General features: G+C 32.8%; 1 protein-coding gene across 1 annotated transcript; it reads left to right on the top strand.

Moving 5' to 3' along the window:
* Positions 1–6,482: 6,482 nt before the first annotated feature.
* Positions 6,483–13,489, top strand: LOC104223281 (signal peptide peptidase-like). Its single transcript, XM_009774694.2, has 12 exons — positions 6,483–6,656; positions 7,512–7,599; positions 8,326–8,441; positions 8,530–8,681; positions 8,794–8,885; positions 9,722–9,849; positions 9,978–10,028; positions 10,331–10,417; positions 10,525–10,594; positions 10,824–10,960; positions 11,094–11,171; positions 13,265–13,489. Exons 2-12 carry the CDS (start codon positions 7,560–7,562, stop codon positions 13,337–13,339), a joined length of 1,026 nt encoding a protein of 341 aa, XP_009772996.1. The 5' UTR covers positions 6,483–6,656; positions 7,512–7,559; the 3' UTR covers positions 13,340–13,489.
* Positions 13,490–15,630: the final 2,141 nt, after the last annotated feature.

Genomic DNA, 15,630 nt, shown 5'->3' with positions numbered 1-15,630 from the left:
TATAATATATTAAGCAATCATTTCTCCGAGATTGTTTTGAATCAAGAATATTTATTTTTCTTGAATAGTGAACCGTACATCTTGGGTTTTTTATGAAATTGATTTAACGCCTTTAGAAAAATCCTTTTATTAAACATTCGTTCGAAATTGCGCGTACGCATAATCCGAATTTTTTGCTTTTAAAAATATAATCAGGGTACGCGAACGTATCCCTAATCGCGCGACATATTTATAATGATATTATGGAATTTCCACATATAACATGTTTATCCAAGACTATTCAAGTTCAAAGAACAGAATAAAAACATGATTAGTACTATTTTTAAACATATATGACATATATATATATATATGCCAAATATATATATATATATATATATGCCAAAGAATAAATTGCATATGAAACTGAAAATAAATGATTCATAAAGGAAGGAAATATTTTCCGAGAATTTTCATTATTTATTTAATGCAAATTCTACTTCTAATTATCATTGATATGAAGTGTGGCAATTTATGCTTATACATCTTTTTTCATTCTTATATGCTTGCTTTTAATCTAATAGGCCTAATTACTTGGTTAATTTATTTTAAGAAGGTAGATAGGCATTCGAGTTTATAAGAAAGGAATTATTATACAAGCCAATTCAATAAAATTACCTTATATGCAACTTAGTTATATGTTGTAAACCTTCATAATATTTTAAACATCGTAACAAGCTATACCATGTCACCTTTCACCAAAGTTTATACACACATCTATTATCTTATCGACATCATCATCTTAACCTTATGTAACAAAAAATATCACTACTATAGTTATCTTGGCCCTTCTACATCACTTCTTACTTAACCAACAACAAAATTTAAATAATGACCAACATTCATACCATATTCCCTACTTCGACAATTTAATATGATTAAACTAATGAGATAATGAGCTAATGTTATTACAAATCTTTATACGAACTTTCAAAGTAAGACAATTAGCTCATAGCTATCAAATTGAATTCACTACTAATTAACTAACATAAAATAAAATAAAAACGAAATTTAAATTGATGAATCTGGACAGATAAAAACAGAATTTCAATTCAATCTTCATTTATCCACCATATTGAATCTTTTTCCAACATAGAATTTAAAAGGATATATATACCTGAAAATGAAGGTAGAAGAAGTAAGTTTCAGCAGTTGCAGCAGTAACAAAAACAGCGAAATACCAGTATTCCCTCAAATTTGAGCAATAAGAGGATCCGAAGAAAACAGATACACAGTACAGCTATTTTTAAAACTGGACACTTCAAATATTAATTGAATCAATGGAACCAAGTAAGGTTGAACAAATTCAACAAAAGAAACAATATTTCAAATTTCAATTCCTTTTCAGTTTCAAAATCCCATTTTTTCTGATTTTTGTTTTTCTGTTGCTGTATATCTGTGTGTGTGTGAATGCTCTTTTGTTCCTTTTCTGTTTCTTTTTCCTCTTTTAAAATCTCTCAAACTCTCCTCTTCTGAAAACTGATCCTAAAATCTGAAACTCCCTCTCAATTTTCCTAAAATTTCTTCAAAAGGAACTCTTAAACTTTCTTCCAGTCTTTCTGAAAATTCCTCAAAGACTCTCCTAAATTCTGCATGCAAAACTCTCTCTTAAAATTCTCTCTTTCTCACTCAAAAATTCCCTCTTTTTTTTCTCACTCAAAAATTCTGTCCTTTAACTGTCTGTCCAGCTCCTGTATTTATACAGGGCTGGTCCTAGGCAATTTAAGTGCTTCTTGGACCCCCTTCTTCTTTTTAAAAACAGAAAATCCCATTATGTAAAACCTTTTCCCTGATTTTCAGCAGCCCATTATCCCTTGTTCCCCATTAGTATTATTAACTAATAGCAACTAACATTACATTATAATATACTAGTACTAACACCCTGTTTTTTACTGCTCATTCCCAGAAATGCCCCTGAAATCCTAATGTTATTACTGAAAACAAAATCAGAACCTACAGCAAAACAGATTCTAAAATCTGTACAAACTTAGTTATCTTTCTGATTTACAGCTATAACCAATCCTATTAACTTCCTAACACAATTGCATTTGACCAACTTTTGCAAACTTGAATTCAAACTGGACATTACAGCAATATTATACTGAATTCAGAACTAACAACATATTACTGCAATTATCAAAACAATTCAGACTGGACTTAATACTGAACTAGAATCAAACACACACAGGATCATTGTCAATACTGACAATGTCCTGAAATTTTAATGTTCAGACAATAACATATACAACATACATTTGAATTCACTGATTCACAGACAATCATGATTTAATTGACGAGCATTAATCAATTGACTATTTACAACATTTGTCAATAATTAGTCTAAAATAATAGAAGCAGACTGTTTTAGTCAACATTTTCAGAAATGAAAAAATTCGTAATATAATTAATCGACGAACTTAATCGAGTCGATTACACACATTGTAAATAACCACAACCAACAGAAACAATTCACATTCGGATTAAATAGACAGAAATGACAGAATTGATCAAAACAAATATGAAAAATTAACAAGCTATTAATACGGACAACAATACACGTAGAATACACAAAAGAAATAGAAAAAATACCTCTGAATCTTCACTCGAACTCAACTTGGATTTGGACCTTTTTGTTTGAAATCAAACTGACCTTAGTCGAAGTATTTTCTACTGAAAATACTTCGACTAAGGTCGATTAAACCTCAATCTTCATTTAATAGGCACAGAATCCGGAAGTTTGGTATTTTTTAGGGTTCTTAAAAACTCGATTTGGGATTTAACCATTTCTGGTCAGATTCGAGAAGAACCAAAGATATTCTAGGCACGAGGGAGGCCAGGAGGGTAACTGGTGTGAGTTTGAAACAGATCTGGGTAAATTTTTGTTTGGTCCGAATCTTCAAAAGAAGATTCGAGAAGTTCCGAACGGATTCGAACCTAACAACCAACAGATCCATACTTAGGATGACTAGGGGAAGCCATGGTGTTAATTTGGGGCTGATTGGTTTAGATCTGAACTTGGCTCGAATCTTCAAATGAAGATTCGAGAACCTCCAGGGAGATTCGAACCAAGCAGGTAACATATTCGGATAGAGGAGGCTCAGGGGGTTCTGGGGTGTTACTTTGGTGACCGGCGGCGTTGATGCCGCCGGGTTTCAGGCGAAGGGGAATAGGGGCGGCTAGGGTTAGGGGTCTGTTTGAGAAAATGATGAACATGAGAGGATGGGGGGTGTTTAGTTAGGGGCCGGGGTAAGGGTTTGGGATTTATATAGGGGTGGGATGGATCGATCTCGTCCGTCCGATCAAGCAAGATGAAAGGCCAGGATTAATTCATTAAACCAAACGACGTCGTTTGATTTGAAGTTGGGGTCGGATTGAATCGGGTTAATGGATCGGGTTATGGGTTGCGGGTAAGGGTGATGAGATCTTGGCCGTTGGTTGTATTTAATCCAACGGCCCTTGATTAAAGATGACCAAACGACGTCGTTTGGTATCAGCTTGGGACTGGGTCAGACTTGGCTGTTTGGATTGGGCTGTGGGGGGGTTTTAACGTTTTGGGCCTGGATTTTAATCCAGGTCCAATTTTGTATAACTTGTGCTATTTTTTTTCTTTCTAATTTCATTATTAATTAACAAAAATCTTAATTAAAAATTATAAAAACAAAATTACCATTACAAAGATATTAATTACCTTTTTAACAACTATTAACATATAGACAACATTAATCACACAGTGGAACATTAAAAATAGAACAAAATGCATATTTTTATGATTTTATTTAAATTATCTCTTAAATGCATAATTAAATCCTATATGCATGCAATATGTATTTTATTTTATTTTTATTTTATTATGACAAATATAAACATTGACGGACATAATACAAATATTTAACACCACGCAAATTCACAAATTACACAGTAAAAGAAATTTATTTTGATTTATTTTGGAGCAATTTTTCGTAATGCAAAATCACGTGCTCACAGCTATAATTGCAGAGTTATTGCAATTGTAACCAAAAGGTATAAATCTGGCCATTTGTGAAGTAATTTGAACTTAATATGGCTATAAATAGCAAAATTAAATCAATAAAATGTTATAGAGCCATTTGTAATGCAATTTTAGAATTATTTATATAAATAAAATACTAGAAGAAATTACCTAAAAAATATAGAAATTATGGAAAAATATCAATTGATGCTAATGCATAGTTTTGAAGGTATATATGCACTTTAAAAATATTATAGGAAAAAATTGGGTATCAACAATGATAGACTACAGAAGCATTGATAGGTTTAATGCGTGGAATTAGGGCATAAATTGAAGTAAAAGAGAAAAATAAGGTGCAGACTACTTCTGCTACAACTAGGGTTTGAGTTGTAGAGAATTGAAGCAGGATGGAGAGAAACTATCCTGAGACACTGGGAAAAATCTAAAACTACTCTTTATTCATAACATGACTAAATAGTAAATTGATACATATTCTTGAGATAACAATAATGGAAAGAACAAATCACACTTGATTGTTAGATTTCATTCCAAATCAAACTAGAAGTTGAGTACAACAACTTTATTCAGACACTCTCCTGCGTACTCTTGATTCAGTGATAGTCCTTTTTTTTCTTCCGCTTTAGTTCTTCTCATTTACCTGGAAAAATAAATTAGTCCCCTTATATTGGTTATTGACATTTGATCATCAGTTCCTGCTTCTACAGGTGCCATTATGTTTTAACAAGGACTGCGAAGAAGAATACTAATCACAATTTTGTGAATGTATCACTTTTTGTCCATATGTAAATAGCATCCATGGATATAAAGAATGTGTCCCCAGACTCCACCAGTGGAAACATACTAGATTATTTGTTGTTGTTATTGTTGGATGTGAAGAATGTATCACCTTGCAACGCAACATTCAATAATGAATATTTTTGTTCCTCTATATATATATATGTAAATAGATAACATCTGGTAGTTAATATACAGTGTCCTCTTTATCCAATTTGTTAGTTATTTACTTGCATCAATTCTTATTATATGCAATTTTTATCAAAACAAATTTAATTAAAAAAAAAAAGTTCCAGCTTTTATATTATTGGTATTATTACGATTCGTTGAAAACACACAGATGAGGTAATATACAAAATTTGACGAAGTTTGAAGGCGAGTTAGACTAGTTTGGAGTCAAAACTTATTACCAATGATATTAAATATTTAAAAAAAGGCAAAAAAAGAAATTTTCAACGGGTATGATTGAAATTTGTTGAAAACATATATATGAGGCAATGTACAAAATTTGAGCAAGATTGAAAGCGATTTGGACTTGTTTGGTATCAAAATTTATCGTAAAAATCGAGTTTAAGAAAATTCTTCTGCGACACATGTATCAAACATGTATCATGCATGTATCTCACACACAAGTATACATGAATATACATGTGATACACTACATATGTGATACACAAATGATACATAGGGTGACACACATATCATCTTTTTCTATGTTCATCTTCTACTTTGAATTTTCAATTCAAACTACCTCAAAACTCTATCAAATCATCGCAAAACTGAGATTCAAACTCCTTAAGATGTACGCAATCTATTCAACAACACCCACTAAAAAGAAAGCAAAAAATGTGACATTTTTAGCTACAAATAGCTAATTGGCTAATATTAATAGCATTTAGCTAATATAAGTAATATTTTATGAATCGACCAATTTTTGTACTAATTCGCTTATGGCATACATAATTGGTAATTCTTCAATAGTAGGGTTGTTCACCTTTGATATTTATATCAAATTGATTGTTATGCATAATAATAAAAAAATTTGTCACTTAACTATATTTAAAATATATATTTTAAACCTTGGTAATCACTTAACTATGGTAAGTTAATATATTTTGATGCAAATATCACGTGCAAATAAATACTTATTCTTGAATAAAAAACTCTAATATGAAAAAAAAAATTACCATGATACTTTAGGATTTACGTCAAACCAATAAATGCAACCATCAACTTTTAGGGATAGTTTGGTTTGAAGATAACTTATGCTGAAATTCGCTATGCTAAGATTAATTATATTGAAATAGTTATCCTGGTATTATTTCTTATTGACTGCTTTGTATGTTGTACTAATTCTAGAATTGTCAATTTTATTATTTTATCCTGGAATAACTTATTCTGGCATTACTATTCCACCATTTGACAAATATATATTATCCAAAAGAACCAAATAAAGATAAGACGGTACTAAATTAATTATTTTTATTTATTCATCATACCAAACAACCCCTTTAACGTTTAATAGTGGTTACATGAATACTATCACTTTAATAAATGGCATTTATAGTGAGAAGTTGACGTGGGAGTCTCTTATTGGTTGAGACAACAAGTCCTACGTGCCTTCCCAATTGAAATCCAAATCCCAAATAGAACTGTTAATAACTCATTTAACCCAAAATCTAAAACCCTATTTTGACTTTAAAAAAATAGAGGCAAAAAGTCAAAATTGAAACGTTCCAAATATCTATCTCGTTGAGAAGTCTCTTCTGTTCTGTGCAATTGGAGATCTGTAGAAGGATAAAGAGACCAAGATCAGTTTTTTGCTTCTTGTGAGGTAAAAAAGAATAAATATGGAAGTTTTAATTGTTTTTTTTTGTTAATCAGAATTTGAATTTAAATTGGATTTTCATGTATTTCATAAGAAAATTCATGTATTTAAGCTTATTGGGTTTATCATGAAAATTTTGATATTTGAAATTTTCAATTGTTTTTTGTTGTTGTTGATTTAAATATGATTTATTCCTATGCACACTCCTCATGTGTTTCAGAGGAAAATTCTTGTATTTAAGCTAATAGGGTAATATGTTTTTGCTGAAAGTTTTGATTTTTGATTTTTTTTAAAACTGGGTTTTTTTCTGAGCAAATTTATGCAGTTTAGAGGATTGAGATTTTTTTTGGTTGAGATGATTGATATAGAATTTGATTTATATATATCATGTAATTTCAGAGGGAAGTTCATGCTTTTAAGCTAATTGGGGTTTCATTAAAAAATTTGATTTTTGAATTCAATTAAATGGGGTTTCCTTGATTTTTCAGAGCAAATTTAAGCATTTTAGAGTATTGATTTTTGTTCAGAGTTTGGAGTTTTCAACATTTTCAGATAACTGAGTTTCCATGTTTTCCAGAGGCAAATTCATTTAATTAAGAGAATTGGGTTTTTCCCTTTGATTTCCGTTGATTGAGTTCCCATATTCAGAGACAAATTTATTATTTCCCAGAATTGGGTTTTTGTAGAAATGTTCAGAGGTTTTTTTATTGGTCAAATCTTGATAAGATTACACTTCTTAAAATTTGGTGAGAAATGTTAGTAAAGGTTGCATTTTTCTCTTATAATTAATGTTTACGGTCCTGAAAACATGTAAATGTTGGTTATTGTTACTAATACTTCCTTTTTCTTGGTTTGTTGTAGCTTATCTCTGTTACATCGGGTTGAAAAAAGGAGTGTGCTTCTGTGAGGATGAAGAGTTGTGAGCGACTAGCAAATCTTGCTTTAGCAGGTTTGGTTTCATTGTTCGATTTGATTCATGCATGTTTCTTTTTGGTTGCTGAATTACATCGCACAATGGCTTTGATTTGTGCTTGTCAAAACTTGGAAATGAGGGAATCCATGTTCAAGATATGAGACGAGCCTCAGTATCTGTTGAGTTTGTTTTGATGACTGTTTAGAACTCGTGATTCTTAAGTTTCTCCGTATATTATGAAGAGTGGATTTATGAGTGTTTGGATGTGCATTGTTTAGATTTGCAGAGAAAATAGACACTACAACTGTATATGTATGATCTTATTATATGTTTTCATCCATTTATTATTGATAGATGTTATTACTATTCTGTTTTTCCTCACTTCAATGTGTTATAAAACAGATTCTGTTTGTCAAACATAAGACCTAATATCCTACTCTAAAATAGCCATAAATTTTGTAGCTCATTGTAAGGGATCAAAACTCTGGAAATTCTCACTGGCTTCACATTACCGTATCTTAAGCTCGCTGAGTTCAATGCGCTGTTTGATCAAATGGTGGGGCATTGGGCCCACAGGCATAATATTTATTGCTTTAATAGGTTTAGTGGTATTTGGCCCTCGCTAACCCTAACTAGTTTGTGACTGAGTTGATTGATTGCTTGATTGATATGCTGGTGTTTAGCCCCCTTCCCCTTCCTGTCGCCAAATTCGTGTTGTTTGAATTATCTTGAGAACTCTTGATTTTTGGTTGTGAATTTCAGGTTTGAGTTTGGCACCACTGGTCGTGAATGTGGACCCAAATTTAAATGTCGTATTAACAGCTTGCCTCACTGTTTTTGTGGGTTGCTACCGTTCTGTTAAGCCAACTCCACCTTCGGTATATTCCCAGAACTCAAGTTGCACCTTCCCTTATATTTGTTTATCTGTTTTGATATTTCCTAAACTTGTTCTATTCTACTTTGTAGGAGACAATGTCTAACGAACACGCAATGAGATTCCCCTTGGTCGGAAGTGCAATGCTCTTGTCGTTGTTCTTGCTTTTTAAGTTTCTCTCAAAAGACCTGGTTAATGCTGTGTTGACGTGCTACTTTTTTGTGCTTGGCATTGCTGCTCTTTCGTATGTTCTTCCCGTATGGGTCATTTTACTATGCTTATATATTCTTTTTCAATTTTCTAAGTACTAGTTTCATCATGTAAACTTATATCATCTATTTCTTGGGGTTTTGCAGAGCAACACTGTTACCCGCTATCAAACGATTCTTGCCGAAAAAGTGGAATGAAGATCTCATAATTTGGCGCTTCCCAATCCCATATTTCAACTGTATGGACCACTTTCTTTTGTCCTGTTTTATGCTAGTTGGTGACTGACTCTTTTTCCCCCCAAAAGATTCTGAATTGTGTTTTGCTCGCTGTGGCTTTTCTTTTTTTCTCCGCACCCCTGTAAAATCGTCATTTAAGGGCATTCTCACGTCCCACTCTGTGGTACACCTTCGTGTCTCTTTTGAAAGCGCCACTTGTTGACTGAACTTCTTTTCCCTTTCTCAAGTATGGTACTCCTTTTTCCCCCTTCCAAGTGGAGTAGCTCATAAAATGGTACTCCCCGTATTTCTTTTTTTTGGACATGTTCTTGGCTATTCTGACAACAATAGTTAGACTCTTTTTTTGTTTAAAATATCTCGGTTTTTGAAATTTATGTTCTTTTGCCTTATTTTTCTCAGTAGAGTCCGCAGAGTATGTATTGTTTGGCTGTTTAGATGGTGATTGGCGTACTTTTTCTGAAACTTTGCCATAAGAACTCTTTACCTTTATCTCCTGATATGGTTTTGATGAGCATTTATGGATCCTTAAGTCATGTACTTATATGTTTGAACAGATCGACTAGCTTATTGGGGTTTTCTTATCCTACATACTTGAGATATTTTCTGAATTTCCAAGAAGAAATCCAGTTTTCCAATCTACTCCATTTTCAACTTGAAACATGGACGCATTCAATCTTCATACTTTTATGGGATCTAGGATTGTATTCTTGAAAATGATCGAGCATTTTATAGTTGTTTCTTTTTGGATAAAGATTTTCCTCAATCCTTTGAGTGGAATTTGTTGGTTTTCTGCCTTTTCTTCTTTCTGGATATGATGTTTTATTTCTTTCTTTCTCAGCTTTGGAGGTCGAGTTCACAAGGTCCCAGATTGTTGCTGCAATTCCTGGGACTATTTTCTGTGTATGGTATGCTAAACAGAAGCATTGGCTAGCTAACAATGTATTGGGACTTGCATTTTGTATTCAGGTTTGTCTGCACAAATAGCAAACTTACACTGTTCTTGCTTTGATATTATAAAACAAACTTCTCATAGCTTCTTTTCTCCTTCTGATGGTTGGACACTGAATTGAATGCTTATTTCTGTTAACTTGCAGGGGATTGAAATGCTTTCGCTTGGATCATTTAAGACTGGCGCCATACTATTGGTAAGTAGAAAGGGGTTTTACTTTTATACGTAATTAATTATTTGTGCATAGTTCAGTGCTGTCGTTATGTTTGTTTTTATTGGGCCAAAACTGCATGCCAAATAGTTGAAGTGGGACTCTTTAACGAGCCATCTCTTATGGCATGCATTACATAGTCACGTCCTTTTTATAAATGTGTAACCTTTAGTGGGCAAGCAGTTAAAAGAGTCCCCTGGGGTTTATATGACATTAGTTTTTGCACTTTCTCTATGCATTAACTTACCATCTTTGTGCTGAATGCGTCCTATGTTCTTAAACTGCAGGCTGGACTTTTTGTGTATGACATCTTTTGGGTCTTTTTTACCCCAGTGATGGTTAGCGTTGCTAAGTCTTTTGATGCTCCTATTAAGGTTTGTAGTGATTTTTCTTTTTAGCTTTTCTTCAATTTGTCATTGCAGACATTTTTTTCATCGTTCTTATGGTGTATTAATTGGAATTTCTTTTTTTTCTCTTGCAGCTTTTGTTCCCCACAGCCGATTTAAAACGTCCGTTTTCAATGCTTGGTCTTGGAGATATTGTAATTCCCGGTATAATACCCTTTTTTCCAATTAAACCCACTGCTTTTTCGTGACCTGGCTATAGAAGTGATTTCATGAATTTGCTTTGGATTTTACCCGCCTCTGAACTTACTCTGTTTGTTACCTCCCGTTATTAGTTTTTGGCATGAATTAGTAATTATCCTCTTATTATGTTATTTGTTTCTTTGATTAAATAAGTAGAGTTAGCAATATTTTGATCACTTCTTCTATTCTTCAGGCATTTTTGTGGCACTGGCACTACGCTTTGATGTCTCCAGAGGGAAAGAGCCTCAATACTTTAAAAGTGCATTTTTGGGATATGCAGTTGGTGTGGTTTCAACAATTGTTGTTATGAACTGGTTTCAAGCGGCACAGGTTGGTGTCTCAGAAAGTTTTTTATTTTATTTTTTTATTTTATGTTTTATTCCTGAAGCAGGGCTATTGTGCCCTTATTTTTCAAGCTTCTATTTATCTGACTTGGCACTTCGTTTACTCCTTTATTTTCCAGCCTGCATTGTTATATATTGTACCAGCTGTAATCGGATTTTTGGCCGTGCATTGCGTTTGGAATGGGGATGTGAAGCCGGTAAGCTTTTCTTCGATAATCAATATTTTCTCACTCCATTTGCTTCTGTCTTTATTGTTTATGGGCCTTGAATATTGTTTACTGTTTACTCCAATTGTCGCCTTTACGGTTTATGGTACTTGAATATTGTTTACTGTTTACTCCAAATTGTCGCCTTTACTGTTTATGGGACTTGAATATTGTTTACTGTTTACTCCAAATTGTCATGTATCATATGGGATTATGGATATTATTGATTGAATTCAATCTTTTGTGTTTCGGCCAAAAAATTAGTAGGGTCATTTTGGGCCAAGCATGTCTTGTCTACCAATTTCTCTTAGTAACATTGTTTAGGAGTAGATAAGAGAAGCATTTTTCATGGTTTGTTTTGTAACTAGGGAAGGAAGAGCAAAAATGGGACGGTAAAGATGAAGAAAATGCAAAAACAATGAAGGAAAATCTTCCTCCACAGATTGGTTTGAGTGGAAAGTAGTAGGGATTATCATAAACTGTGCACTCTTCTCATTTTTTTTCTTTTGACAACCGTAGTATTATGACCAACTTGTGTATCTCGACTATCCCGTCTGGTACTTGCTACCTCCCATTAGTACTTGTACTAGGTAGCTCTTCCACCAAGAATTAGGTAGATGAGAAGAAATTACCTAATGTCCTTTGCTTCTGTTGGGATATGAACCCTGATCACTTTATTGATCACTACGCCAGACCGTAGTCTCCTCTTATTTATATGTGTTTTGAGCTAAGTTGATCTGACACGGCAAATTTAAGTGCCGCACCTGTGTCGACACGATACTAGTATGGGTGGTGTGGGTATGTGATCCGTACCGCATCTGGTCAAATAATTTTGGGTACTTTGACGATGACGGACGAAAGAATTCCAGGCGAAGTACAATTTGATTCCCGAAATCAGAATCAAAACTAGGTAAATTTGAAGAAAATAATATACCTTATCTAAGAAATCAATTATTTACTTATCTACTACTTGAATTTTTTTTTTAAAAAAAATCACACTTCACAAACTATACGTAAGTATTTCACAAAATTTCTCATAATTTGGAGATAGTTTTATATTTATATTTTTTTGAATTATTTTTAGCCTGATCCCCACACCCGTATCCGTGCTAGGATATGTGTCCCCGAATCTTAGAATTTACATTTCGAAGGATCCGACCTCTAGATTAGCACCCGTGTCCGAGCAACTTAGGTTTTGAAGGGAAGAATAACCTGTAATGTTGTTCTATCTTCTACAAGTTTGTCACGCTCTAAAATGGATTGCGACATGGTCGGTATCCAGTGCCTACCAACTTGCGTCGAGCGAACCAGTGATGTATTGCCTACCCAACTCATACCCATATAACTCAATTCATTTAACTAATTATAGTATTAAATAAACAATATGAGATAATTAGACTTTTGATTTAAAGTGCGGCAAAACATAATTAAAGGTATGAAATAAAATAGTCATTTGAATGTCATAAGCGTACCCTTAGACCAAAATAATACAAGTTCATCTATGGAGCCTCTATGAAGCTATGAATAAGTAAATGAAATTATGGGGTTAACTCGCATTATACCAAACAAACTCGAGAAGAGAACTTAGAGGGTGTTTGGATTGATTTATTTTAAGTGCTTATTGGCTTTAAAACACTTTTTTAGTTTTTGTGGTGTTTGACAATGATAAAAAATGCTTAAAAGTACTTACTTTTAGGCATGAAAAATACAAACATAAGCCAAAAGCCAAAAGTTGGGTACTGTATTACCAACTTATGGCGTTTGGCTTTTAGCTTATATAAGCTACTTTTTAAAAAGCCAATCCAAACACCCTCTTAAAACTACTCTAGCTTCTCTAAAACTTTCCTTAGTTTCTTTCATAGAGTTAAACATGATTTTGGTTATGAGAGCAACTCTAGAGAGGATTTCGTCTAAATCTCCAACAACTATTACACCTCAATCTCATGCAAGTTGAGGTTGGCTGTATGAATCCTTACTGGTTATGTCTCTTCGACTAAACTTGTCTTATTCCAATATTATAATTCTCTAAGCATTATATATCTTATTCAAGGCTGAATTTGTATTCTTGATTTTCGGTTGAGCAGTTGTTGGAGTTCGACGAGTCAAAAACACAAAGCACTGAAGAAGTCGCCGCTGAAGAGAGCAAGAAAGTAGAATGAGTCTAAAAAGACAGACAGTAGGATATGACCTTCCAGCTGCAGAGATTGTTGGTTAAGGAAAAACTTTTTGTTGTACTAGATTCTTGTTAGTGACAATTGATTAGACTGGCTTCATATGTTATTACCCTAAATTAACATTTCAATTGTCAATTATAGCATTCCCCCCTCCCTCCCCCCTCCCCCCCCCAAAAAAAAAAAAAATTCCATGAGATTTAAAGTAGTTCATCTTCTGCAAAGAGTAGCTAGTGATTACATAGTTGTGGCATTTGATCTTTTTGGCCTTTGGTATTTTTAGCTATCTTGAAGATATTGTCTTTGAATTTGAAGATATTGTCTTTAGATATGGTGCTTTATCTTGAAGATATTAGCAGTGGTCTAAACTTGGATAGAGGTGTTTATTATGTGATGTTTTAACTAGTAGAGGTGCTAAACTTGGACAAGTCTAAGTTAGGGGGCCATTTTTGAAAAGCGACGCAAGATGAGGTATCATTTTGTGTACTTAGAATCTCAAAAAGCTAGAGAATAAACTCCGAATAAAACTTCGATACGAAAAGTTTATTATGTGATGTTTTAACAAGTAGAGGTGCTAGACTTGGACAAATCTTAAGTTAGGGGGCCATCTTTGAAAAAGTGACGCAAGTTGAGGTGCTATTTTGTGTACTTAGAATCTCAAAAAGTTAGAGAATAAACTCGGAATAAAACTTTCATACGAAAATGTTTTAACAAGTAGAGGTGCTAAACTTGGACAAGTCTTAAGTTAGGGGGCCATATTTGAAAAAGTGACGCAAGTTGAGGTGCTATTTTGTGTACTTAGAATCTCAAAAAGTTAGAGAATAAACTCCGAATAAAACTTTCATACGAAAAGTTTATTATGCGATGTTTTAACAAGTAGAGGTGCTAAACTTGGACAAGTCTTAAGTTAGGGGGCTATATTTGAAAAAGTGACGCAAGTTGAGGTGTCATTTTGTATACTTAGAATCTCAAAAGCTAGCGAATAAAAATTCGATACGAAATATTTACCCCTCAAAACTACATTCCATGCTATAAAAAACTGTAATTACAATTAATCACTAAAAATATAATTATTTACTGTATTTATTATTTATTTATTACTAAAATATTAATTTCTTGTACGACGATAAAAATACAGTAAATGTCCTTTTAACGTTTTACTTCAATTTCTCAAGGTGCAATTAGTTTGTACTTCTCCAATAACTCAATAAGGACCTTTTCTAGAAAAATGACGTTGTATAGTTGTTGTAAAAATAATAACCAAAAAAATATAAAATTTGTATTTTTTTTTTTGTGTGTATATATTCTGTATGTTATAGGCAAAAATTATACAAATTTTATACACTTTGTAAATAGTTTCTGGTGGGAGCTAAAAGTGATAATATCCTTTTTTATGCCACAAGAAAGTTAGTGCCGTCCTTAAAAGGTTATAGTTGATTTTTAAAACTAAATTATTTCCTTGTGCTTATTATTTGACCTTTCTAATTATAAAAAGTTTATTGTTTTCTTGTATAATGCAGTAAATATCATTTCCAAGTCTCCAAGTTTTTTTTCTCTCAAGTTTTTACACATTAGGAAACGAATAACTTACTGATTAATAAAAACATCATCCAATATTATAATGGAATTTTTACATTCCTATGCCATATAGGAAACTATATTACCTTCAATGTTTAAGGTTTGATATAATTACATTTATTATACCTAATTATCAATTCTATACCATAAGGTATTTTAACTGTACATTAATTGTACCTTATATTACTCCTAAATTTATGGTACCGTATATTCCTCCAAATCCCCACCCCTCATGTTTCTCTCTCCCAACCCCACACCCTCACCCACGTATCACCACACCCACGTTTCAAATCATTATTTTCTCTATTAAAACCAGAAAAACAATTGAAACCCTCTACCATTAACGTCCAAAATCAAGGTTTTTTCTTCTACAACTAGTCAAAATTGAAGTCAAATCTTCAAAGTTCATACACAACAATAACTTTTGATGGTTATGATTTCGGGTTCCTTCAGTAATATAAGAGGGAAGGAAAAGAGAGCAGCAATTCCATCATTGACAGCCATTAAAAAGCTTTGAAGCTTTGAATGCAAATTTGGGTTTTCAAAAATCATTATTTATTTGGATTGGGTGTTATTGTAAATAATTGGGAATATAGTTGGAGTTTATATCTCAATTTTGAGGGGTTTTGGTGAAGATTAGACTTGGTTTTGGCTGAATTTCAGATTGAAACTCGAAGAAGAAGAAGAAGAAGAAGAAGAAG

Source organism: Nicotiana sylvestris, chromosome 9 (genome assembly GCF_000393655.2).
Source record: "Nicotiana sylvestris chromosome 9, ASM39365v2, whole genome shotgun sequence".
Classification (NCBI taxonomy): domain Eukaryota; kingdom Viridiplantae; phylum Streptophyta; class Magnoliopsida; order Solanales; family Solanaceae; genus Nicotiana; species Nicotiana sylvestris.
Note: the sequence above shows the minus strand (reverse complement) of the source record. Positions and strands in the feature narration are given on the sequence as shown.

Bases quoted from the DNA above. Each gene is read 5' to 3' on its own strand.
- LOC104223281 (XM_009774694.2), top strand. From the start codon at position 7,560: ATGAAGAGTTGTGAGCGACTAGCAAATCTTGCTTTAGCAG. The intron at 7,600-8,325 runs GTTTGGTTTCAT...TGTGAATTTCAG, and splicing joins AGCAAATCTTGCTTTAGCAG to GTTTGAGTTTGGCACCACTG. The intron at 10,418-10,524 runs GTTTGTAGTGAT...TTTCTCTTGCAG, and splicing joins CTTTTGATGCTCCTATTAAG to CTTTTGTTCCCCACAGCCGA.